At 36.9% G+C, this 26,575-nt stretch overlaps 1 protein-coding gene and 1 long non-coding RNA gene across 2 annotated transcripts in view; one reads left to right on the top strand and one right to left on the bottom strand.

The window, feature by feature from the left end:
- Nucleotides 1-23,792, bottom strand: part of TTK (TTK protein kinase) — a 28,679-nt gene extending 4,887 nt beyond the window's left edge. The window contains exons 1-17 of the mRNA XM_021541595.4: nt 23,641-23,792; nt 22,256-22,417; nt 20,110-20,254; nt 19,617-19,842; nt 15,483-15,589; nt 11,833-11,976; nt 8,621-8,729; nt 8,427-8,502; nt 8,248-8,345; nt 7,620-7,719; nt 6,768-6,891; nt 5,280-5,461; nt 5,016-5,155; nt 3,438-3,564; nt 2,309-2,401; nt 447-604; nt 210-361 (exon numbers count right to left, since the gene is read on the bottom strand). Coding sequence (XP_021397270.1) covers nt 210-361; nt 447-604; nt 2,309-2,401; nt 3,438-3,564; nt 5,016-5,155; nt 5,280-5,461; nt 6,768-6,891; nt 7,620-7,719; nt 8,248-8,345; nt 8,427-8,502; nt 8,621-8,729; nt 11,833-11,976; nt 15,483-15,589; nt 19,617-19,842; nt 20,110-20,254 — 1,981 coding nt within the window. The 5' untranslated portion in view covers nt 22,256-22,417; nt 23,641-23,792. The remainder of the gene's footprint in view (nt 1-209; nt 362-446; nt 605-2,308; nt 2,402-3,437; nt 3,565-5,015; nt 5,156-5,279; nt 5,462-6,767; nt 6,892-7,619; nt 7,720-8,247; nt 8,346-8,426; nt 8,503-8,620; nt 8,730-11,832; nt 11,977-15,482; nt 15,590-19,616; nt 19,843-20,109; nt 20,255-22,255; nt 22,418-23,640) is intronic.
- Nucleotides 23,793-23,967: 175 nt separating this feature from the next.
- On the top strand, nt 23,968-26,217 carry LOC116183486 (uncharacterized). Its single transcript, XR_004148121.3, has 2 exons — nt 23,968-24,289; nt 25,616-26,217. It is a non-coding gene; the product is annotated as an uncharacterized LOC116183486 (long non-coding RNA).
- Nucleotides 26,218-26,575: the final 358 nt, after the last annotated feature.

Below are 26,575 nucleotides of genomic sequence, written 5' to 3'. Positions count from 1 at the left end.
TCCTTCCTGAGTTAGCTAAGTTTATCTCTGGATCAAGATTTATCTTGGCTTTTTGCTTCACTGCCTTTTTAAAAATACAATAAATACCCATCTTTGAAGTTCATTAAGATTACACCAACACTAAAAAAAAATACCACCTCCAAAATTAAACCAGATCCATATTATCTGCCATATATCCTATACAAATACCTAGAATTATTTAAGAATACCATGTTCATGGATTGTGTGAACAGCTTCCAGCATATTTTTCCAATAGCTCTTTCGTTCCAATGGATCCATCTTTTTTTTCTTTTTAAGCCAGCTATTGAGATCAATATTTCCACACTCCATTACCATGTAGATATGTTGATCAGTAATTTCACTAAAAATAAAACATGTATGTTAAAAGTGAAGGAAGTATCTTTTTATAGAGAAATACTGATTGCATAAAGTTAGTATTTACTCACTAGCTATAAAGGCGGATGATTTTATCACTATGTTGCTGCAGTTTACTCAAATGAGCAATTTCATTCTTATAGCTCTCAACAGTCTGTTGATCTGCTTCCTCTAGATTCACATATTTGACAGCATACAGCTGCTTCTTGTCATTCAGTACTTGAAATACCTGAAAAAAGTATCAGTTAATAACTTCATTCAGCCCTAATTCCAATGTACTATGGTCCTTCATCGCAACTCAGCCAGCATACCAAAGAATTCTACCTTTTCAAATGAAAAGTACAATACAAAAATCCATATGATCTGCATGATAAAATCAAGAAAGACACAGTTACAACAGAAGCAACCCTCTATCAGAAGATATCTTGGTGCCACATTATATTTCACCAGGTGTAGTACATCACGAGTGTGCAATGTTCCTAAGATAAAGATTACAAAATAACACTCCCAGAGATACAGGTTTGGTTTGCCCTCACACATTCACTTTGTCACACCAAAATCATTTGGGGGCTAGATCACATAGCACATTAGAAGAGGTTGACAGCACAAAGTCTCATTCAGTCTGAAGATGAGAAATCTGTAGGAAATCCTATTGCTGCCTTCAGCTATTTAAAGGGAAGGTAAGATAGACTCCTCTTGAACCATCAAAGTATGAGATGCAACAGACATAGCTAACAATAAGGAAAATTACAATTGGATATTTTGATTTTTTCACTGTCATATAGTCCAACAGGAAAACTGCTTGTCCAGATAGGCTATGAAATTTCCATCCTTGCCTATATTTTAAACACAAAACCCCATGCATAACATGCTCTATTTTGGCCTTGTTCTAAGCAGATAATGATAAAGTGACACAGAAGTCTCTGCCATCCTACCTCATTCTACAACCACACACTGGCAACACAGGGAGCTCTTCTAGAGTTCCCTGCTGACTGGAAGCTGGCTAATATTAGTCCAATTGACAACAAGGATGTGAGGAAAGACCCAGGAAACCTATTAGCCAAATCTCAATTGCTGGAAAAATTACAGCGAATATCCTACTGGGTACTACTGAAATGCAATCATCAGACACAGTCAACATGGATTCACAAAAGGAAAGACCTCTAAGTAATTAGTTAAATTAGCTATCCTTAGGACACATCCTCCTAGAGGCTATACTAAAACACATGGAGAAAAGGGTGGTGATTTGAGAGAGCCAGCACTGCTTCACCACATGCAAGTCTGACCAATCCAGTAGCCTTCTGTGAGGGAGGGACTACATCAGTGGACAAGGGAACAGATAGAGATGTCACCTATCTGGACTTCTGTAAGGCCTTTGATGTATGTCCCCCACAACATCCGACTAAACTGCTTATGCTGTTAAGAAAGTAAAGACCTATAACAAACGCAAGAGATTTTGCCAATATTGTTTCCCAAGCTCCCATGACCCCAAACTTCCATGTAAAAAGCAGCTCATTCACCACTTCAGACATAACGACAACTTCTTGTCATACAAGTTACAGAATTAGTTAAGAGATGATCTGTCTCCTTCAGGCTCTCAATCAACTTTACAAGTCACCCATTTCCCAACAGTGTAATCATACTGCTCTAAACAACAGCCTCTCACATTAGGATGTACACAATGCAGCACATCTCTTATAACAGAAGAGCTGATTCTACCAGGAATTTTAATGCTTACTTTACCATAGAAATTATTTTCAAGAGCAAAAAGTCTAAGCATGCCACTAAACCAGCAAAGTTCTAGATTCCCTGGGTCAAACATTTTGTACATGTGAACACTAGGCGCTTACTAGGCAATTTCAATGTGTATTTATAATAGATTGTACTGCTGTGTAAATGAGTAACTGTCTAAAAGAATAAAGGAGCACCTTACCTTACTTGAGCCTCCACTACCTATTTGCTTTAACACTGTATAAACTCTTCCATTGATGACAAGGCATTCATGCGAAGGTACAGAAGCTGGAACCTGTGTACACAGAGAAAAGGTTAAGAAATAAATATTGGTACATGGAACAGAGCTCTAGTTTTTATTAAGTTAAAATGCTTTGTCTTGCTATTTCTGAAAAAGAAAAAATTGTTTAGCAGCAGTAAAGAAACTTCAAATGAAAGCTAGATCCCCATATACTGGTCATCATTTGGCATGTGACATTACTGCACTCTTGTAAAAGGTGCCAATGCTCCTCACACTGGAAATCAAGGAAAGGATATTCTTTAATAAGGCTTCCCAGATCATTAGAGACACCTCCCTCCGTACATATAATATCAGAAACTACATTATTCACAAGACTTTCAGTCTCAGCATGAAATTTAAGAGCTGTACTGAAATCATCTACCATTATATTTGAAGCTAATTACTAGCTAGAAGACTGCAGTAGTGTGAAGTTGAAACAGCCTGCATTGCCCATACCTGCTGCATCAAGCCACAGAAAGGCCTCAAGTTTGATTTATTAATTTATCAATACTTTGGTAGGAAGCTTAAACCCCAGTATCATCTGCAATTGGTAAGATTCCTACCTGAATATGCAACACATCTAAGGTAACCCATTTTTACATTATATCAGGTCACAACAAATGTATCAAAATTTGTGAAATCTCCCAAGAATGGAGGAGAAATGCAATCTTTTACCTCCCTCACACTCATGGTTTTCAACACACACTACTTCTCTTTTTTGGTACTGAACTGGCTACTACCACTGTAAAAGCACTGCAGAACAAAAATAGAGGCTCTAATTCTTTTCTCTGTCATTAAGTAGGATCTAAAAAGGCTTAGATTGCAGACATAAAGGCTCCAGCATTTTGACAAAATTAAACTGATTCTTCAGCACCTGACTTAGGTCATCTAAATTCAAACACAAAGTTATTTTAGGAGTACTAGACTACTTTCCATTACTCATCCAGGAAGATGAACAGTAACTTCAGATTAAAAAAAATATATACAGACTTATCTTACCTAAATAGTTCTCAATGAAAATATATGCTAAAGAATGACAGAAAATTGTTACCTGCAAGCCAACTTGATTTTGAAATGGAGTTGCTGGAGTATGTGGCAAATAATAAGGGAACTGGCTGTAGGGAGTAGAAATTTGACATCCTGGTACAAAGTTATCCTTTATGACTGGTGTGCTGAAACTAACAAAAAAAAATGAATAATATCTGCATTAGCTGCATTTTCTTGATTATTTTAACAAAATTGAAATCTTCAATGTTTCTTCTTAAGTTGTTAATTTCTTAAAAGTTAAACTCTATTGACTAGCAAGAGCCCAAGCCTCCACTTCATTCAATAATTATCATTAATACCACTTCATCGTCTTAATTTAAAAGTCCTTTTAGAAATACACTGAAACTTTAAAAATACACTGTTTTTAAAAACACCAACTCACTATCTTCAGACAATAGCTGGCAGTACCCAGCAACTGAAAAGTGAAATACCTATAAAGCTGGAAGAGCTGATTATAAGAGTTTGAGCCAGTTAGACTTCATCTTATTGTTATTTATTCAAAAATCTTTTAGATTAGCTGTTTAAATTTTAAAGTAAGCATATTAAGACTGACAATTTCAAAAACTCACACTATTGCCTTGAGAGCTTTAGCTACACTGTGTATCAGCAGAAAGATCATGGATTTAAGAAAACTAAAGTTTGAAAAAAATCCTATTTTTTTAATTTGTTCTCCTGATGTGTCTGCCATATCTTTAGTTATATTTCTGAACATACTTTATTTTTCCCCCACCATATTTACAGAAACTAATGCCAAGATCAGAAGTGGAAAAAGTGTATATAACTAAGATTTATTTGGTAGAGTAAAACGACAGAAGTAAAAAAAAAAAAAAGACAAAACCAGTGCAAAGCATGGCTTTCTTTGAATACAGACACACTCAGCAATCATGCATATTTAGTACGCAAACTAAGTACATTAGCATTTACAAACTAAGTAAAGAGAATTTAATCAAGGACTACTATCACGATCCTTCATGAAATTATGTGGTTCATGCCCTACATATACTCTGAATTCTACATCTGTAGAGACAGAGGTCCTACCAACAGGAACAGTGCTTACTCAGCATACAACCTTAACCGATATGATTCATCCTAGAGACTTATGAAAATAACAAGTAATCATATAATTAGAAAGATTTGCCAATGAAGGCATAGGGGTTTATGCCTTATTTAAGGTAACATGGATAAGCAAATGCTATAATTTCCTAACATCAGCGCTTAATTCTGCAAGCCTCTGGATTTCTCAAAGTGCTTTTAAAAAACCTCAGACACAGAAATAAGCTGATATATAGTTATCAATCTAAGAAGCCTGTCAGCCACAAAGATATCCAAAAGAAAGCATCATGTAGCAGAGATCAGTGAAAAAGGTAAATGCTCTTCTAGGGACTTGTTGATTTTATGGTAAACATTCAAGCACTGAAAAGCTACCCAAAAAGGCAAAGGTCCCTAAATGCAATCTGAATCTCAGTCAGGCACTTTACAGAAGCACTTGGAATGTTCGCTATCGAACAGAAAAATTTTAAAAACCCTGTAAAAATCTGCTAAACCTTTCCAGATATCAACTACCATCTTATAGTAGGCTTACCGGGCCACATAATCATTAGATGTGGTGGTGCTTGGTGTTCCATAAATGTGTGATGGGTGATTTTTCTTCAAAACAGCATCTGATGGTGATAATCGACTTGAAACAGGATGACCAGACTGTTCAAGGTTTGTTTGTTTTCCCTACAAAGGGCAAAGCACGGTATAATATCACACAAGGAGTTGCAATTAAGAACACAGAAATAATTTCTTCAAAGTGAGAAGGCTGCTATTAGCACACATGTAGTCAGTATTTTTGTTACTTTACCTCTCCATAGCAGCTTTCCTGTGACACTTCTTGAGTTGGCATTTTTTTTCTGGCATTAACACACTTCAGTTTAACCTGTTCCAACTGCTTTTTATAGCTTTCTCCAAAACTAGATGGTTGCTGTTGACTGTCCAGACTCCTTGGCTCTGGTATCTTCAGCTCCAGATGCTGAACTTTATTTTCTGGGGAAAAAAAACCCAAAAACCAGATTATTAGAATTATTCAATATTCAACACTTGAAAAGTTTCTAGAATAGTTTTACCTTTTCTAGATCAGACTAAACACAGATGATTTAGTCTTAAGGCCTAATTAGGCCTTAAGAGACATTAGGAATTAGGCCTCAGGAGACATTAATGAAGTCCTCAGGCTCCATATTCAATTCAGTGGAGTAAAATGGCAACTTTCTTCAAAGTCTTAGGATAATACTGTGACAGTAACAGAGATAACTTCACAAATTGTATTACAACATCCTGGGATATTGAGCAGGTTTATAAAGCACTGAAGATAACCTTATTATCATACTCCAAATTTGAAGCCTGTTGTCTGTGACAATAGGCAACCTATAATCCATGCGTAATGACTCAAGCCAGAGGCTTAAAGGGACTTGGCACCCTGTCTCCTAGTTCCTTTTGCACAGGTAGTACAAGAGTGAAATGGTGGGATGTTACAGTGCAGGCTGCAAACAGCACAGCTTAAGACTGTTCCTTCACAAGCTTGAAAACTTTTCTTTTCAACTTATTAGAAAGCAGCATCCCATGCTGAGCAGCTTAGTGCAAGTCAACTGCTGAAGGTCTGAACTACCTCAACCATCATCTCACCTGGAAACATGAATGAAGAACAGGGAAGCATCACCTGAAACCCAAACTGTTCCCAGTGCAAGTCAGTGAGAAAAGTTCACTGGGGAGCTGAGGGGACAGTTGAAAAACCACAATTTTTCAATCAAAATGTTTCTTTCCTACAATACATATGTACGTATACAATCCTAAATATTGCAATATTAGACATTTTCACCTAATTTTTTCAGCAGGATGAGAAAGACACTTAGGGAACCAGCTTTCTGATGAAACACTGAAGTAGCTAGCAACTAACCATAGGAGGTTAGTACATGTATTCCATATTCCATGAAGTTGGTAAATTAGTAGCAACCTTCCAGATTTTATTAGCCCTAAAATCCTTGCTATAAATCTAAGCTGGTTACAACATTTTCCAGAAAGACAACATAATGTAATTCTAATACCATCCTTATTTCTAGCTGACTTCACACAACAGTCAAAATCCACACAATATCTAGTGAAGTATTTCTGAAATACACCAAAACTGTTTTTAAAAGAACTTTAAGAATCAGTCTCCAAAAGTATGTTAATAATGCAGTAACATTCACTTTTTGAAAAACATTTTATTTAGCAAAGCATTTTTAAAAAATACAGAACAGCACATTTTCAACGCTTATTCTATTTCAAACTACTCAGACATGACATCAATAATTACCTGCTCTTTTTGTCACAAGACTTGCATCCACTTTGGTTTTGAGAGTTACAGTTGAATTGGTAGCTGTTTCTGAGCTGCCCTCATCCAACATCTGCAACTGTAAAGCTGTTTTTTCTTGTAAGGACTAAAGAACATAAAAAGCATCTTAAATAAACAATCAAAGGCAAACTCAGGAGTAGTATACAGAAGGCATTTCCTTAAGGTAATTAAATGGCAGGTGCACTGCAAAGCAAACATGCTTCAGGGAACTGTGCAAGTTACACAGACAAGTATTACTGATGCTACTTTTAAATACATCAACATTCTGAATTTTCATAATCCAGTTTCTATAATAAAGGCCTAAATGCTTTCTATTCTGGATTTTTCTTTTATGGGATGAGGACATGGGACATGAAAATGTACGACATAGTAATGTAAGACATTTGTTTTTTGATGAAAAAAGTATCTTTATCAAAAGTTGTAACTTATGGCTTCATAGACCACTAACTTAGTTGAATGGACTTCATTAAATAGGACACTTCCCATGGTAAAATTCATGACTACAGCTGAAGGAGGTCTTGTAGTCAAGTTGAAATCTTATTTATACACTCTTCATAAATCATATTCCAAATACCACTCCCATTGCTCCCATCAGATGTACTGCTCAGAGAAAGCTCTGTTATAATACCCTATATTATGCATAACAATTTTCAAGTTTAAAAGCCACAATGAATGTTTCTATCCACAAATGATTACTTAAAGGGAAATCCTACATTATTTCTTTCTTAAATTGAAAAAGGCGCTATTATCTTTCTTACTAATATGATAGGATAGCTAGAGCTCCTTTATGTATATAGAAAACATTTAAGTTACCTGCAAATCTCCCAGGCTGTACAAATCACGGACACAAGGTTTTGGTTCTGATGATGGAAAAGGTGCAGCAAGGGCTGTTTGTTTGGAGCTGGATGTTTGCCTGTTGAAGTAACATCTTAATTACATCACATACCAACACAGTGTGGTGGTCTTTCTTGTGAATGAGATGAAAAAAGTAGTTGTGTGAAAGATTTTTGGCTACAAGCTTCAAATATACAGAAAAGCAGGTCCACTAGAACAGCAAAGTGCAAAACAATACAAATAAGTGCTACCAAATGAGGATTTTAAAATAGCTTGAAAATTACAAGACTGCCTTCTCTTATTTTAAAAACTGGACTACATAAAGATATTTGAACTACATTTATTTCCACTTGAATTTACTTTTCTTTTGAGCTTACTGATAAGCCAGAAAATTATTTCTCTTCATCTTTACATGCTTTCATACAAAGAATTCGCTTAGCAAGAGTGGAAGTAAGTTACTGCAGTACTTGTTGCAAGTATGACTATTTTTCTCTATCTTGCAGGTCAAATTTAACATTTTCATCTGACATTTCCACTCTGCAATAAAAGTACCATTAAAAAGAAGTATTAAAATCTGTTGTGCTGTAAGTAAACTCAATAACCATACCTCTTCATAACACTAGCCGTGAGTGGGACATCTGAATCCTCCATGTCATCACCATCATCAGATACTAGGGTAACAGGAATCCTCCCAAATGGGCAAATCTTAGAACAAATTCAAAGTTATCAGGTGTGTACAGCAAAATAAAGAGTTTAAGATCTTAAAGAAAATGTAATATGTTTTACCTGGTTAAATTTGTTTAGTGGTCTCAATGGATTGTGGTAATTAACTAGGGCACCCAGTTCCTGTGACTTTTCTTCCCTAAAAGAAAAAACAATATCAAATAAAAAAAAACCCACAAAACAAAACACACAACACTGTAGTGTATGTGTTTGGTTTTGGTTTAAATAAGACATTAAATAAGAAATAGAAACATTACCTAAATAAAGATCTGGTAACAGTAGAAGAATTTTCACTAGAATCATTCCTTTTTAAGCTTCTGTGATTTCCACCTATATTATGAAGTCCAGAGTCCTGTGTACTAGATACTGTAGGGAAAATAAAATCCTTCAGCTCATATCAGACAAATTCAACTAAATTATTCTAAGCAATTAATTGTGTTAAATTAAATCAGCTGATTGCAGTGATAGCAAATTTGAGTGTGGTCATATAAGCTGTGCAAGGTCAGGGAGTATCAAGGCAGGCAATAGCAAAAAGCTCATCCACCAGCCCCATCTTCATCCAGAAGGTAATCTTGCTTGATTATTGAAGATTTAGCAGAAGTTTTATGAAGTTGTACTTTAATATTAAAATAATATGTCAAGTCAACTTAAACTTTGTGAAAGTATATATTTCAGATATACTTTATGGTAAACACAACCCAAAAGCAAATTATTTGAGAAGTCATTCTAGAAACTCAAACCCACAAATAAACAGTTCAGAACAAGACAGTCTTCCACATTTATTTTTCCCTACAGATGAAGGAAAGGTCATTTGTCAGAGACAAAGAAACCACAAGAACTCGGAATATATTAATGAAAGTGTATCAACACCTTAATGAACACACATTCACATTACTACAGTTTAATTCTTCATTTAGAGAACAATGTTGAGTACAAGCTATTTTAAGCACCTTCAGATTAACAATAATCACTTGAACTCAGCTATTTTCCTGACAAACCCTTTGTAAAAAATTTAAATTGATTCTTTTGATTAAGATCTCTTCAATGCAACAAGATTTTTTTTTAAGAGACAACAAAGACCATACTTGAAAAAAAAAAAAAAAAACAAAGGCAACAGGAAGTGTTCGAAACCAGGCTGAATGGTGCTTTGAGCAACCTAGTCTAGTGGAAAGTGGTTTTGCCCCATGGCAGAGGGCTGGAACTAGATGATCTTCAATTTCCTTTCCAAACCAAACCATTCAAAGATTCTAACTAAGATACTATATAATATGACCACCACCTACATCACGTAGGCCTTGTATTACATCAGTATAGAAAATTATCTGCTTGACCAACAAGATTCACAGCTATCCACAGCCTTCCAAGAAATCACAATTTAATGACTCTTGTATATAGCACTTATCTTAACATTTTTAAATTTGTATCAGTTTATAAAAATTGATTTTACTTATATTTTGAACTTTCCCATAGCCCCCATCTACTTTCTGCCAGAAGTCAGACTTCTGGTAGATAAACAGTGCAGTATTGGCTATTTCTAGTACTTAATGTTTTATAAACTACTTATGCCAAGAGACCAAACAACTCATTTAAATAAAACAAGTGTCTCAATGTACAGTGTAATTTTATTACCAACCCAGGACCATTACCACCTCACAAATGTATCCCATACCATCTTTTTTCCCAAAGATTTGTTTTTTTCACTACCAAGCTGGCCACTGGACTCTCACACCCAACTGGTCATCTACAATACTTTCATTCCTTCACACTCTAAGACAGCCCATCTGCTTCTCATGATACTCTTTACCACAGCTGGACCCCATGACCCAAGGCTCTCTTCCACCCAAAATGTTTCCAAAATGGTTCTGCAACCTACATTTCTTAAATACTATCTTTTCCTAACTAATAGTGTGTGATTGCACCTGGTATGTCAAATACTTTAGATTGCTGTGCATTAATGTAAGAGAAAAAAGGAATTAAACCAAAGGTTTCTCGACACTACACATGGTTTATATTTGCATCACATCACTAACTGCATATAACTATCAAAAGCATTCTGTACAATCTTTTGAAGCTGCAAAGAAATGCATGCACATATACAGCATTCATATTAAAAAAAAAAAAAATCAAAAGCAGCTCTCCAAATGGTAATACTAAACAAAAAATATCTAAATGCCAATATACTAAAATAACCTCTGTTGCTCCAGAGGACCATACAAATACACTTAAAGCCAAAATCAGCAATTTAGGCCATGTATGTTCAGAGTTTGAGATATTTTAAGTCTGGTGTTATTTACCTTTTAAACTTTCATCTTCAAATAACTGAATTAGTTGTTTGCATTTTTCAAATACCTAATTACAAACTCATATGAAAAAATAAACGACCCTTTCTTGCCCCAAAGTTCACTGCTCCCTAACTGGCAGGCAGGGTTTTGCCATGCATTCTCACAGGTACCCCCTTAGCTCTGCAGCAGCAAGTCAATAACATCAGCAAAAAAATTGTACAATCCATGAAGGATATTGGTATCCTTCAAGATATTCTCCAGTGGCACAGTACATCAGCAGAGGCTTTTATGATTTCTAAATCCAATTAATGATAAACAGAGTAAGACAAAATAGAGTTTATTAAAAATAAATGCCATAGCCAAGCACTATTAAAAGGGTTCGCCCCCACTAGTGTTTCAGTCAAAGGTTGATCCAATAGGTGCCAAGCAAATCTCAAACACCATTCCTGAAAATATATCCCTAAGGAAATTAAATCAGACCTATTTTATATTAATTCTGTTGTTACACAATGCAAAAATATGGAAGTGTTAGACATCACTCTTGACAGAGTTAGCTACACACACTTCAGTGCTGAAGTCCGTATTTTTTGAAAACCGTATTTCTTGCTCAGTTCCACACCAAATTTATCCCTTGAAAGCTTCAAGAAATAACTGTTCTCTTTTTGAAGTTATATACCCAGCAATAAGAATCACTTAGGATTTATGGTACAGCCAAGCACTTCAATTTTCTACTGACAAACATATGGGTTTTGTCCAAAATAAAGTTGCAATGGATTATTTTTCCTAGATTTGACTTCACTGAAATTACTGTCAGAGCTTTCCCAGTCTGTCACAAGATACACCTCCAAGCAACCTACATATGTGTAGTTTAGTCTATATATTTCAGTCCTAATTCTTTTCTACCAACAGTAGTTCTTACAAACCGCAAATCCCTGATGACAGCCAGAGGAACACCCCCTGCAGAATTACAGAATCAACCATACCACAGCTCCTACAAACTACAGCCACTGCACTGAAGATGAAAACAAGCACTGAAGGAATAAGATTCATAATATAGAAAAATATATCTGTTTATTAGGCAATAGAAACTGAGTTTGCATCTAGAAGGGGAAAAACACTAGTGATTTTTTTCCAATCTTGAATCACAACACACATAAACAAGCAGTATTTGAAGAAGCTGCAATCACCTGCAAAGTTCTCCTTCTCCTCATCTGAAAGTAGCTGGTTTTTTTTCAAATGTAAGTTTTGCAGAGCAGTTTCCAACAATTCTAGAGGAACAGCAGAGCACTCCACAGCTTTCTGAAGAATCTGCTTACACTTCTTCTCATTTTCTAAGTATGAGAAGCACAGAGTTAGAAATCACAGAAGTAAAAAACCAATTACACTGGGGCAAGATTTTTTAAACAAGATTGTTACATTCATGTTGTCTTACATTCACTTTGCATAGTTCTATGAAGCCATTGCTTATTAGGGACACCTCCTCTTACATTGTCATTTTAAGGAAACTGCCTGGATATACTTGCAAGTGAAACATACAAGTCAATTTTCACATTAAATTGAATGCCAAGTCACAAAATATGCATTCCCAGCATTTTTTTCATGTTATAGGAACTGTAAGAAAATTGTACTAATTTTAAAATCCATTTTTTCTGTTGTATCAGCAAGGAAATATGACGTTTATGGACTTCCATTTAGATCTGACCAGGTAAAAGTTTTATTATGTATATATTATAGAACATCTTTAATGCACTTAACAGAAATCACATTTAAAGCCAGCTGTTAAATAAAACAACTCTGTACAGCCCTACCGTTAAGAAAAGGAGAGAAAGGCAAGGATATTTTTTCATTAGTTTTAGAGATTAGTAAATGGCATAGACAACTTTGAAAAGAGCTGGGGTGGGAAAGGAAATGTGTTAACAAAACATATTGAAGCAGTCAATTTGCATATGTAAACATGTACACAGGTATCTATGAGAACAAGTCAAATAAGGAAAAAAGTGTACTGTAACCACAATACTCTACTTGGTTTGAAGAACATCTGGGCAAAATGATGTAATATTTTGCTACAGTTGTCAATGGCCCTGAAACCCCAAATGCTCCTCTTCCTCCATTCCAAAGCAGCAAAACAAACCACTTTGTTCTTACATCCCTGCCACATATATATTATACAAAATCTGTTATTATGTATATACTTGAGTATATTTTGAGTACCATGTCCCCCACACTCAAAACTCCACTCATAAATGAAGTTAGGCATCACTGTTGCCCACAGTTCAGGCTGGTGGAAGTGTAGGTATCAGGAACTTATGCTTTAAGTAACTTATGTTAAGAATATTAAATGGATGATATCAAACACTGAAGCGAGGAAGCACCAAAATTAGATGAGCTATAATTTCATTTAAATCAATTTTGTGCTAATTTGTTATAATTTGGTTTTTAACCATATAGCCAAATACTGTTTTTTCTCCTAACCAGCATTCTGTAATTCTGCCTTTGGCTATATTTAGTAACCACATATTGCTTCAACAAGACCTGCTACTTGAAAGTAATTCCTCCTGGTATTATGTGCCTCATTGAGTAAGAAAGAACATGACACCAAAACATGTATGTGAAAGATGAACTGCTTCATTCCCCTTAATAGATGAAGATCCAAGGCACCAAATAAAGCCAGAAGTATTTCTGAATTCCAATCAGTCCACTTCATCACATACCAAAAGCCTGGAACAACCACCTTGGCTTAAGATTTGAAATAGTCATGAGTAGAGCTTTTTCTGTGGTTGTGAGTTCTGACCAATTCACGGCAAATCATCTTCAAGTACACCACATAAGTGAAGACAAGATAACTCCTCATCTGAGGTATTTAAATGAAATAGTAGTCAGTATTTAAGTTAGAAAAAAAAAGCCACAAAAACCAGACTGGCACCTTTATTATGTCCCTCCATTTCCAGGTCACTAATATTCAATTATTAAGAAATCAACATCAATTTGCCAAGTCTAATTTCACAATTTCAGCTTGAGCTTCTATCTTGAGCAAAATTGTGAGCTAAGGAAGAGAAAGTGCAATTCGGTTTTTCTTCTTAATGCAAAAGAAAATAATGACAGATGTGCCAACCACTGCTGAAATAACTGGGATGAAGAAGCAAAGCACTACCCTCCTCCTTTCCCTCTGGCCTAAGTGGACACAGTGAAAAAGGAACAGCACTCTTAAGTAACAATTTATAACTCACACATTCCACTAATCCCCTTTGAAGCACCCAGCAGGAATACTGTAGCTCCATGCATATTATCAAAGGACACCTAGATCAGCTCAAGGGTAACAGACACAAATCAGAGAGCACACCACAGATAAAACAAAGCCCATCATAACTGGCTTATTTCCTTAGGGATTAGGACTTCATTCTAGGTTGGTTACTTAGTGTCAAAGTAAGATAAATTACTGCACGAACACATCCCATAACTAGAGGATTAATTTAGTCACTGGTAACCTGTAGCAACATTTCTACACTGTATTAAATTACACAATAGGTTTTATTACACTTATTTAATAATATCTTTGTTATTGCAGTATTAGTGTTTAATTATCTGTTTAAATAAACATCCAGTGCTCACTGAATAAATTATTAGCTTCTTTTTACTACTGTTTAGAAATTCAATACCACAAGTTTATATTAGAACAAGACTGGTCAGATAACTGACTTATGCATAACACAAACTGTAATTTCAAGTCACAAACATGCAGATTTTTGTCTTCTTTTCCCCATCCTATACAGGAATCATTCCTAAAACATAACACATACTTTGGGGGGGGGGGGGGAGAGGACGTGGAAGGGGGAAGTTGGTTCATAGCCTTTCCTGCTCTAATGCCAATCAACTTATCACTAAAGAAAAACTGGAAAATCTGAGATGACAAATGACTATCTACTTTGATTTTAACAAAACGGCTCTATCTCATGCGCCACAGTTTGAATAACTAAACAATATCCTAAAATACACTTAAAAAGTAGTACTGGAGCAAAAGTGTATAGACAAAACCACTATTGGTAGAAAATAAACAGAAGTTAAGAAAGAGGAATAATTAATAAAATGTATTCACAATCTAGAGTGTAGAATAGGTTAATTTATTTAGTGTAGCTAAGTTTAGGGAGAATTTCTTATAGTAGGGAGTACACAACAACTTGCATGATACTAAAAAAACATGAAGGAAAATAAATCACAAAAAAACTAAAATATATTAATCAAGTCTTCTCCATTCAAATAAGAAAATTACTTTCACAGAATGTCCTTGTCTTTCTGTACAGAGCAAATTGTCAAAGGAAGAAATATAGCAGGTGACATAGGCCGCTGTTCAAATCACCCATGGAAACAAAAGAGACACCCAAAAATACAAGCCAACACAGCCTTGCTAGTAAGTACCAGTGCAACCAAATTGCACATTGACAGTGTATATCAGTTTAATAAATACATACTCAATCTACAGATGCTTTTTGGAAGACAGAATTTCTTCCACAAGCAAGCAAAATATCTGAGCCTCAATCTTCAATGCAGGAAGACCCATACTCAAAAGCCTTCCCCTGCAAGATCCAAATTAGAGAAGTAGAAACTACTAACAAATTTCACCTGATTTCAAAGTTATTTCTAAAATAGAAAATAACAATGAACTGTGTGCATATTTTAATTTTAAAAGTAAACGTATGTTCTCAGTAAATTTCAATTTTTAAAATCCCAACTTTTTTCTGATACAATACCTATAAGTTTCCTTAAAAATTACTTAAAGGAGCAGAAATTTAAAACAAAACAGAACAGCAACACCAAACAAGTTTTGGGTTTTTTAACATACCTTGTGATAGCTCAAACTGTGCAAAAGCCACGTGCACAAAAGCAAATTTCTTGCAGTTCAGTCTGGCCAGATGAAATTGGTCCCGTGCCTCCTCTGGATCTTGAAGACTGTAAAGATAGCATATTCATAGTTATACAAGGTGAAGAACCTGAGGATTTAGTTCCTTGTACTGGATGAAGCCTTTAAACAACTTTCCAAAAGCAGCCCACCTATATGCTAATGATTTTCCTCTTTCTCAGAGCAATCAGTGTACTACAAATAAGCAAAGAACTTAAAACCCTAATAATTGAAAGATATCAAACTGAACCTTCCCAAAACTCAAAGAACCAATCCTTAAGCTCTTTCACACTTCATAATTCATTTACTTTTGGCAAATTGCCATCCTAGTGTTACATTCAGCCATAGATTACGGAGCAGGTTCATGCCTACACACAGCACACCAACATTTAAATGTTCAAGAGCAACTACAGCCTATGCAAATACCAGTCAAGATACAAAAGGCCTAAACCTGTATTACTATGAGATACATTATTATGTTTCAACCAACATGAATAAAAGGGAGCCTAACACTTACCAGGAACATATACAACCAAGACATAAAGGAAAATTCTTTCCTAAGTTCCCCTTGGCTCAACAGGTACATGAAGGTACCACTAAGAAGTGGGAAGAGTGAAAGATGACCATGGTTCAAAATAAAAGTGGAATTTTAAATGAAATAAGTTTCTCATAGTTTAGGCATGTTGCTAGAGTCACATAGGTTTACTGAACTTGGCTGTGGTCATCCAAAGCAATAGGCACAGACTAACCCATCTGCAGACAAAGTCTGAGCCAGAGAAATTAAGCTGTAATGTATTACATGAACTTCCAAAGAGTTAAAATTTGAGTTCTTGTAGAAAGCAGCAACAGCTTGGATAGCAATGGACAGAACAAGACCTGACACTAGCAATAAGCACCAACTGTCACACGCTTGGTGGCACTGTGCTATAGCCAGAAGCATTCCACGAGAGCAGGCCTGGCATTGCAAATGTACAAGAAGCATTAGCATTTCAATCATAGAAGCATTTGCATTTCAATTATTTCAGAGGACACTCAAGGGTTCTTCAGACAAATTTGGTAAATTAATAGGTCAAAAGGTATTGGCACAGCTGGACTGCAGCTAAAGATACCAGGACAAAACAGTGCCAAGAATAGAATAATCCAGTTTCTCACCTAAAGGCGGGGCAGAGATGTGATTGCAAGCAGGCTTGGGGAGAAAGACTTGGGGGCGATGGCTGATGAAAAAGTCAACATGAGCCTGCTATGTGCACTTGGAGCCCAGAAAACCAAACAGAATCCTGGGCTGCACCAAAAGGAACATGGTCAGCAGGTCAGAGGCGATTCTGCCCCTTGGCTCTTGGGAAATCCCACCTGAAACACTGCGTTCAGCTCCCAACATAAAAAGGACAGGGATCTGCTGGCACTAGTTCAGACAAGGGCCACAAAGGTAATCAGGCAGCTAAAGCACCCCTCCTAGGAGGACGGGCTGGGAAAGTTGGGGCTCTTCACCTGAAGAGAAGGCTGCATGGAGACCTCACAGCAAACTTCCAGTATCTGAAGGTGGCCTGCAGGGAAGCCATAACGGGACTTATTGTCAGGAATTCTAGTGGTAGAACTAGGAAAAATGGGTACAAAATGAAAGAAGAAATTTAGACTAGGTGTTAGGTAGAAATTCTTTACTGTGAGGGTGGTGAGACACTGGAACAGGTTACCCAGGGAGGCTGTGGATGCCCCAATCCTGGAAGCATTCAAGGCCAGGCTGGAGAAGGCCTTGAGCAATCTGGTCTAGTGAGGGGTGTCCCTGCCTACAGCAGGAGGGGTTGAGACTAGATGATCTTTAAGATCCATTCCAACCACTTCACATTCTATAATTCTACAGTCAAAACAAAACAGTGTTGATGGCAGTAGATAATAAAATCTCAAGCCACTGCTTCTGAAGTTTGTGATGCTGATTTGCTTTTCCATTTTGTTTAGGTGGAACACCTGGGAGAACAGCAAACAATTCTACTGAAAAGCACATTTCTTCTCCCACCCAAGATAGCATCATCAGAGTTCCTATCACTGTCACTTAACTTGCAGTATCAGTATTTCTTTACTTGCAATAGCTAAAAAATTAACCAGAAGCAAAGTCATGAGATGAGAGGAATTTCTTTAAGAGAAGATAAAGCCACATAAAGACAAAATACATAGTACTGGACAAACTGACAGACAGGAATAGAGAAGTGTAGGACAGGGAAATTTGAAACAAAATTATAAGCAAATAGAATAAGTTATGAGCAGTAAGTAAACATGCCAAACACAAAAGATCCAATCAACATTGTTGGTTTTTAAGTCCAACCAGCCAAAAGTAATTTCATTGCTGATGAGATTACACATGTAGTTCATAAATGAAGTTTCATATACATAATTGATATTATATGCTAGTCTGGACAATGACATTACTAGCTTATTAAAATTATTAAGAACAAGGTAGTATCTGAAAGCAATTTCCAAATGAGGAATCATCATTTAGGGAGATCCTTATAGTGACATTCCAGTGGGATTGATGCTATATCAGATTTTGGTGGATACATTTTTTTAAAAGGGGTTTGGAGTGGATTGTTCATCTTTTTAAAAGAAATTTTTATTAGGCATGTCAGGAAACATGACTGAGGATATTTGACAATTAAAAAATATGCAGCAGAAAACACAAAGCAGATCTGAGCTACCTAGTGAGATAGGTAGATTCAGTAATGCTGGCTACTAAATTAGAAGTTATTTTAGTCCTGCTGTAGAGTGCATTTTATTAGTGAAACAAGATAGACTACTCTCCTAAAAAGATCCCTAGAGGCTGTAGCAATGAAACAACTTAAGACATTTCAGTGAGACACCACAACTAGAATGGTTCATACTACTCATGTATTAACAAGCTACTGACAGCACCTTTAGTTTTGCTTTCTGCAATACATCATACAGAATACTGAACATAGCTCTTGCATACATATTAACAGTATCCACCCTCAAACCATCTTCTAAAGATAAAGTGAAAATGGGTCCAAGTGACTAGAGAGGTAGGAAATAACCTTTCTGAACTTAAACCCTCCTACAATGAGATAACAGATGTGACTTGATCATTGTTCTGGAAAAGAATTTCCACAAACTAGGATCCAGAAGCCTACATTACACAGTTTCTGCTCTGAGGAAAAGCAATTGATCTTTGAATAAGAATGCCATTCAAAACTTTAAGCCTTTCTGGAAGAGATTCTTTACTCCACTTGCACAAAAAACACCTTCCCTTTTCAAGACACTAAAGATTCACGAGGTCATTATTCACTCCTGTTTCTCCATAGAAGATTCAATAGATTACTTCCACTGTATGCTTTTAGTAACAGTGATGCAGCAAGATCCGTGCAAACAACAGTGCAGAGAAGTAGACATTTATCATACTGCAAGATGAAACCATATGCCAAAAAAGTCAAATAGGGGAAGAAATACAAGAAAAATATTAGCCATGTTCACTGGAAAATTTCTTGCTCAGCTCTGATTGTTAGGTTTCTGCATTGTTTAAATACAGCTCTTCATCAAAATATTTGCTATAATATTTCAAGTGACAGAAGTACCCCCTCACAAAAAAATTTCTAATTATAACCCTGTCCCAAATTATATCTGAACACGTCTGAACAACCACACTGCTCGAATTTGAACTGAGTAAAACAATAAATTACTACAACCAAAACTAATTTTCAAAGTGTGGAACTTGAGAATGATGTTCTGAGACATTGTTCCTATCCTAAGGCAGCTAATTTAATCTGTGACAATCTTGTCTAATAAGAGAGAAAGCATACTAAAATACAACTCAAAAAATGATTGAATGCTATTGCCTCTCGTACCTTACATAGAGAACCAAGAAAAGAAGTAGTGTGTTAACATTGCTAAATCAAATAGCTCTAAATCATGTTTATAGATAAACTGCCTAACCAAAGCTACTTACATTCAAGGAAGCAGAATGAAACCACCCACACTCAAAATGATAATTTGTTGCAGAAAACACTAATGACAGAAGGTAATCTTAATTCAAAAACAGAATGATGAGTTGTCACATTGAAAATTTATACTTACGCTTTCAATTCAGCAAATCTCACAAGGATGCGAGCATAGCTCTCATCTTGACTATATTTTTCTGCAGGTAATGCAGTCACTGCTTGACTGTAACGACCAATCAGTCTATTGAGTAGGCTAACATCCATCTGAGGAACACCCTTTTTTTCTAGTTTAAGTAAAAAACATAGCCAATCTTCTGGATTATTTGTTGTCATCATTATTTGATTGACAGTTCCAGAGTTATCTGACAGAAAAACAAAAAAGGAGATTGTTTAAAACAGCAGCAGCCATGTGCAGAAGAAAACACTTTTTACAAGCTTTTGTGCAAGACAGTTACTGACTATTTTTTAAAGAAGATTAAAGCAACAGAGCTAAGAAATAAGGAGAGATTAAATTAACTTTGTGGTCATTAATACTGAAGAAACACTAAACCTGAAATCCTTTCAGTTAATGGTTCTTTCACTCAGTCTAGGTTAAGATCTTGTGACAGTAGAATAACAAAACAAAATACCTGTTGTATCAGCTGAGATTTTAGTATAGCTAAATTCATCTGTGATATTCTCTTCATTTCTGTATTTGTTTTTCAAGTTTCTAACTCTATTCATGATTGATGTAATCTGTGGCAATCCTCTTTCACTTAGGTCTGTCTCCTCCATCTGCAGGCACAAGGTTAAAAAACAAAGAAGTTACTGAAGAACCCTGTTGTAGCTCACTTTGATTGGAATTACCTTGGGAAAGCCTCTCATGCATAATTTGTAGCTTGAGACTCAACCACATTATGTAACAAATACTCTATTAAGCCTTTGTCAAGGTAGTCATACAAGTAAACTTCTTCACAGAAGACAACTTGGACAAATAAAAAGAATTGATACTTAACTGATCCACCCAAATCCTACTCTTTGCCACAGGTTATGGCAATTAGTCCTCACAGTGGGCTAAGCAGAAAAGAATTCACATTCTCCTCTGATCAAAAGACAAAGACAAGTGACACCACTTTTTAGGTTTCTGAAAGGAGGTTTAGAGATTCAAATACTTCTTATGAGAAACTTATGCCAAATCTGACATTCTGACAGTTTATCATCAGCTGAGATAATACACGTATATAGCTGAGAGATAAGAATTTAGGCAATCTGAGCAGAGCAAGACTGCTAAAATAAACTAAAAAACCCTAATGATTTCTTCCTTTTCTGCCTACAATGAACAGCTTTTCCCACATCAATGGTCCATGCATCTAATGAACGTGAGAATTCTAGTAAAAACTGTGGTGAATTTAGCACATATTCAGGGGGTTTGACATCCTAATTACTGTGAAGTTGGGCCCAGAAACAGGGAAAGTTAATGCACTTCAGACAGATTAAAAAGGCTCAAAGACTAAGTTTAGTTTTACAGTGAAATGTTGGTTTCTGTTCCTCTTGTACTGGTGTCTAACAGCCCAACAAAAAATTGCTAGAGGGCTAGAAACTTTAGATGTACTTTTAGATGAATTATTGCTAGAGAAAGAATTGAATGGAGTGAACCTCATCTACCTTTAACCCCACTATCTAAAAAATACACCGGGCACCACTCTCAGGAAGTCCCACAGATAATTTTTAGAGCATTATTCACCAGAAGCTGGCATGTCTTTAAAAACACCAGGCTCCCAGCTTTCCCCAGGCAAAGACCATAAATCAGAAAGCTTACAAGACCTTGCTTATAAAGCAGAAGTAGGTATATTTCTTGATCAACCTGAACTAGATATGGCCCACCAAGAATACCAAGACTGCTCTTGTCTATATAGAAATGTTATTTTGTAGGTTCAAAACACAGTTCCACTATGTCAATTCCAAGACTTCAGCAAAAGCACCATCTACATTACGACTATGAAGAGGCTTTAGCACCTAAGGGTCTGGAGAGACACTCAAATAGCCTCAAGCAAGACCTATGATGAAAAAAACCCAAAATCCTATGAAAGCTAAAGACTGTATGCTACATCAGTAGTATCTGAAATATTATTTTTGTTTCACTGAACAGAAAAAATAAAGGAAAACCCCCCCCCCCCTTATTTATATTCAAAAACGTACACTGTATAGATTTTAATCTCAATTTCTCCCCCAGGGCCAATTTAGGCTGCTCTGAGAGCAGGTCTGTAAACTGTCCCATCTTTTGGGGATCACACTGCTAAAAATTACAGATGTGATTGCTACAGCAAATACTGTTCATATGCCATTGTACAGATAATACTTATTTACACCATATGGAAAATTTTAGTACACATTGCAGGTTTGCCCTTTAAAAATACTGTGGAAGGGGCTACAGGAAATCAGATACTCCAAATCACCTCTGCGGGTGAGATTATCCACAGAGATGTGATTTTCAACTGCACCCACTCCCTCAAAGTATGGATGAAATCAGCTTCTCTAGAACCTGAAGCACCAAGACAACAAAAAGAAGTTTACCTCATGTTAAGAAATACCACAATATCTCACTACAACCATAACTGCTAAAAATTCCCAGGTGGATTTTGGATTTCTTAAACATAGTCTTTATATTTTCCTCACTAATGTCAAAAGTTCACTATTCTTCCTGCAGTGACAGCTTCCCAAATGCAGTAGACAAGAAGAAAAACAAATTTCTGTATAAATTTGATCTTAAGATGTAACAACAAACATCAAACTTACATTTCTGCTGTGCTGTTTAACTGCTCTAGGTTCAACGTATTATGGAGAAAAACTCTCCTAAAGAATGAATCTGCCTTGTCAAAAAGGTAAGATGGATGAGGCCCTCAGATGATCCCAAGAACCCAAAGGCAAGAAGGGAAGTTCTCCATCCTGAAGAAGTTCCTGTGTATCAAAAATTAATGGGTTAACCATTGAAAGCTTATCGTGTAAGCTTGCCTAATCTTCATATCCCAGAAATACAGTTTGCATCAAAATCAATTAAACTATTCCTAGTTAATAATAAAATCAGAACAGAAAAGGCTTAAAGACAACATTTTGAATGAGGAAAAGCCCTTTCAAAAGTGTCAGCTTGCATTCAGATAATAAAAAGTACATGCCAATGTTCAACCATAAGCAAGTATTCAGAGGTTTATTTGCTCTTAATTTGCTGCATAATTACTCCTAAAGAAATCATTTGCCATTAATTTCCCTGGTGTATATATACATATATTTACTTAAGATCTGACAACAGCAAAGACCTAAACCAGCCACATGCTGTTACAAAGGCACTGAATAGGAACTGAGGTAGTAACTGCAATAGCTCCACTGCAGCATACCTGTGATGCAGAAATGCCTGCAGGAGAGAAGGGTCCGGAGAACGAGGGAAGAGGGAGAACACGTAATGCAAAGATCAGGAAGAACTACCTCTAAATAAAGTGTAGTAGTTAAAGTTATTTCAACCCCTCATGTAGACCCACTACACAAGGAGCCAAAGGACAGAGACTTGAGAGCAGTAAATGGATAAAATGGCACTACAGGTTGGTGGTAAAATTCCACATCTAGCACACTCAGAAATACTCACTGATAATAAAAAGAAGCAACAGCATCCAGTCTTGAAATACTGTATTTATTGTATTACACTATTTGTTCTGTCTATGTCTTTTATAGAGGAGAGGTGAAATAACATGTTTCTGAAGCATCCGCCCAGCCTTTAAAAAATACTATCTATAAAAATCTTCTTTCCGTTTTATTTACAAGTCCTAAATCATGAATTTTTTTTAATGTAAACAAAAACTGCTAGCACTAAGAAAAACCGTCGTTGATTTTAAAAAATTAGCAACACTAAGAAAGAAATACAATAGAAAAATATTATAACATAAGACACAAAAAGGATAAGACACCAAGATGCAAAAGTGGGCTAAAAGAGAGTTGAGCAGCAGCGTAGCAGGTGAGGCAATGTGGCATAAACAAAGCCCGTGAGGCGAAAGACGCAACCAGCTTTCCTGCCCTCAGGGGCGGAAGCCCAGCGAAACCTCAGCACCGGGGCTGCCGAGCAGCCCGGCCCAGCTCCTCCGCGGCCTCACCGCAGACCAGCACCTCTGCCGCCCCCCGAGCCCTTCACCCACCTTTCCTCACTTCGCTGCTCCCAGGCCCGGTGCCGTCACCCTCGCTGTCCCTCCCGGCCGCCCTGCCCCCGCCCTGCCCCTCACCGCCGCCGCCGCGGGGCCGGGACGCGGCTGCGACCGAGCGCACTCGCGCGCTGCCCCGGTTTGAATGTGACCGACGCCCCAAGAGCGCGCCTCCCATTGGCCGGAAGGCGGGAGGAAGCGAGCGCTGATTGGCCGCAGGAGGGAAACACGGGCGGCCCGCCCGCCCGCCCATTGGCCGGCGGCTGCGTCGTGCGCGGCGGCCGCGGCTGCCAGCGCCTTGTGGGGCCGAGCGGAGGGGCGGGCGCGCAGGCGCACTGGGGCGGCCGCGGGGCTGCCTGGCTGCGGACGGGGAGCGCCGACTTACTTAAAATTCGTATCTGAAAATGCTTTCCTCGTTTGGCCATAGCCAGCTATGGTTTGAAGCTTCACTTGGTTGTAACGGAATAGCCGGGCTGTATGTCCTTAGCATGACGTCTCCCCTCTGCCTTTTCCTGCGAGGGATCGCTCGTAAGCTCATCCCGTAACTGCAGTTGCCTAAGGCTGCTAAAAGCAGCTCCTTCTCTGAGCTGGCCCGTCTTGGACTGTAGTAATGCCAACGCACCAAGCAGGACAGTTCGGCCTCTCGGTTTGTATTCTGGGTGTAGACAGTAAATTGTGTTCTTTGCAGCTGTATGGTTCTTCTGATGCTTATAAATGTATTCAGTATTATGCTTATTATAGTCTTTTTTAAGATTGATGGCACATTATAAAAATCAGATGTGTGTTTATTCCTTATTAATTTGGTAAGTTGCTAATCATTTGCTTGCCATAGACATCACACATGATTCCTAATAATAAGATACCTACACTGGCCTGTGGCCTTTCATTTAAATTTATCTCATTCTTCTTTATTCATCTATGTTTTAAATATCTCCTCTCAGCTCATCTAGTGACACAGGCTCACACTACACTCAACAAGAAGATTTCAATAAGGAAATTTTGTCCAAACACCTTTTTTAGAATGTAATGGATGATCCCCATGGATGTCCCTATGTTTCTCTACTAAATAAGAGCAATTCTAATTCTCAGCTAAGGCTAAGTGAAATGATATTTTTCACCACTGTGTTACTCGTCCTTCCATATTTTTGGTAGGTTTGTTGTGTTGGTGATCTTGAATTCCACCAGAATCCAAATCTAGTGAAAATTTAAAGAAATAGCAAAAGTTGCCTGAATCTGCTCTGCATTTGGCTTCACTTGAGATTATTTTATTAGCAGGAGTTTTGATGGGTGTTAAAGGAGAGGAAAGTGGTATTGTTCTAGTAAGTGAAAAATGCCATAAGGAGCAGTCATTTGATTTCTGTAGCTGTGAAAAGAAATCTTGATACCATATAGATTCCTGGCAAAACCAAAATAAATAGGAGAAAGAAAATGGGGTAGATCTTGGAGGGGAGTGAAAACCCAAACAAACAAGAGAAAAAGAGTCAGTGAAAGAAAGGTTGTGATACTCATAGAAAAAAAATAAATGAACCTCCATTTAGTATTCTTCAGCAAAACATGAAATATGCATGGGTTTCGGATGGTTGGTAGAACCATTCTTTATTTGCTTATAAATGTTTATGCTTCTCATTTTATTTAATATAAAGTCATAGATACATAGGGAATTTAAGAAGTATATGAAGTCTCCACCTAAAGGTAATTCCACTTTGAATGACAGAAGTGAATTGTGAATTGCAAAAACAAGTACAAGACTGGGTAACAACCAAAAGGAGAAAGAGGTCAGTCTTTTGTAATGAGTCAATATCAGGGGAATCTTGTTTGACTCTTTTAAATGCCTCATTTTATGGTAGGATTTTATATCATTTTGGTTAATGGTATTGTAAATCTAAATGTAGCAAATGTACAGGTTAGTTATGAAGGATTTTTCAAATGTTGGTAAAATCTTTATGCCACATTATGGTGTTTTCTCTTATAGATATAAGAGAGAGGACTTCTTCCTCTTGAAAATTTGGCAGCCACTAGCCCATCCTCTCAATTTGGTACTTGAGGTTTAATGTCTGTGAAGGAAAAAAAATGGTAGGTCTTCAGTTGCAACAGACATTCGGTGTAGCTAATTTGGTGGAAAGTGCATTTGGAGAAAACTGTTGAGTATTTCATGGACAGCATTTACTGAGAGCATCTGGACTATTCCTGACTCCCAATACATTGCTACACCCTATGGATGTCCATGAGAAGAAGCACACAAACATTCTAGAGTCACCCCAGCAATTGAGAAGTTCTGAAAGCAGTAAGAAACAGCTACTAAGATTTTGAGCAGCAAAAATAATCACCAGATGTCTAGTATTCTCAGTCCTCCTACATGTTATGCTTTCATGACATACTAGTTTTTGTCACTACTGACTACTTCGAGATTTATGTGTAATTTTTTTTTATTGTTTCTGCGTATCAGTGGATCTTATCCCATGGTATTTATTAATTTAGAGAATGGATGCATGCTTTGTGACTGGACTTGGAAAGTAAACCTTTTTTCTATATTGATGGTCATATCCAATCAATAAAACAATAAGAACCATTGCACTTTTGGGTTTCTTTGTGTTGTCTGATTCAATTTCTGCTGGAGGTCTGTAAAACGCACACACAGTACTGATGTAGAAACTGGCTAATCAACATTTCAAGAAGGAAGTGTCAATAAGAAGTGTTCAAGCTGTTCATGGTAGGAAGGATACCACAGGGATTGGCTGTAACAGTGATGTGCGTATTATAGTGGTGATTTTAAATTTTTGGTGATTAACTTGATAAAAAGATGGATTTAAGGCTGCAGGCAAATGATCAGGCTCTTGACTAGGGCCTTGATGGAGATTAGGCTGACTGAGGGGAGGTGGAAATATAGACAATGTAATGAGACGTTGCTGAGCATAACATAAGCAGCTGATGA

Source organism: Lonchura striata, chromosome 3 (assembly GCF_050655825.1).
Source record: "Lonchura striata isolate lonStrDom1 chromosome 3, ASM5065582v1, whole genome shotgun sequence".
NCBI lineage: Eukaryota > Metazoa > Chordata > Aves > Passeriformes > Estrildidae > Lonchura > Lonchura striata.
Note: the sequence above shows the minus strand (reverse complement) of the source record. Positions and strands in the feature narration are given on the sequence as shown.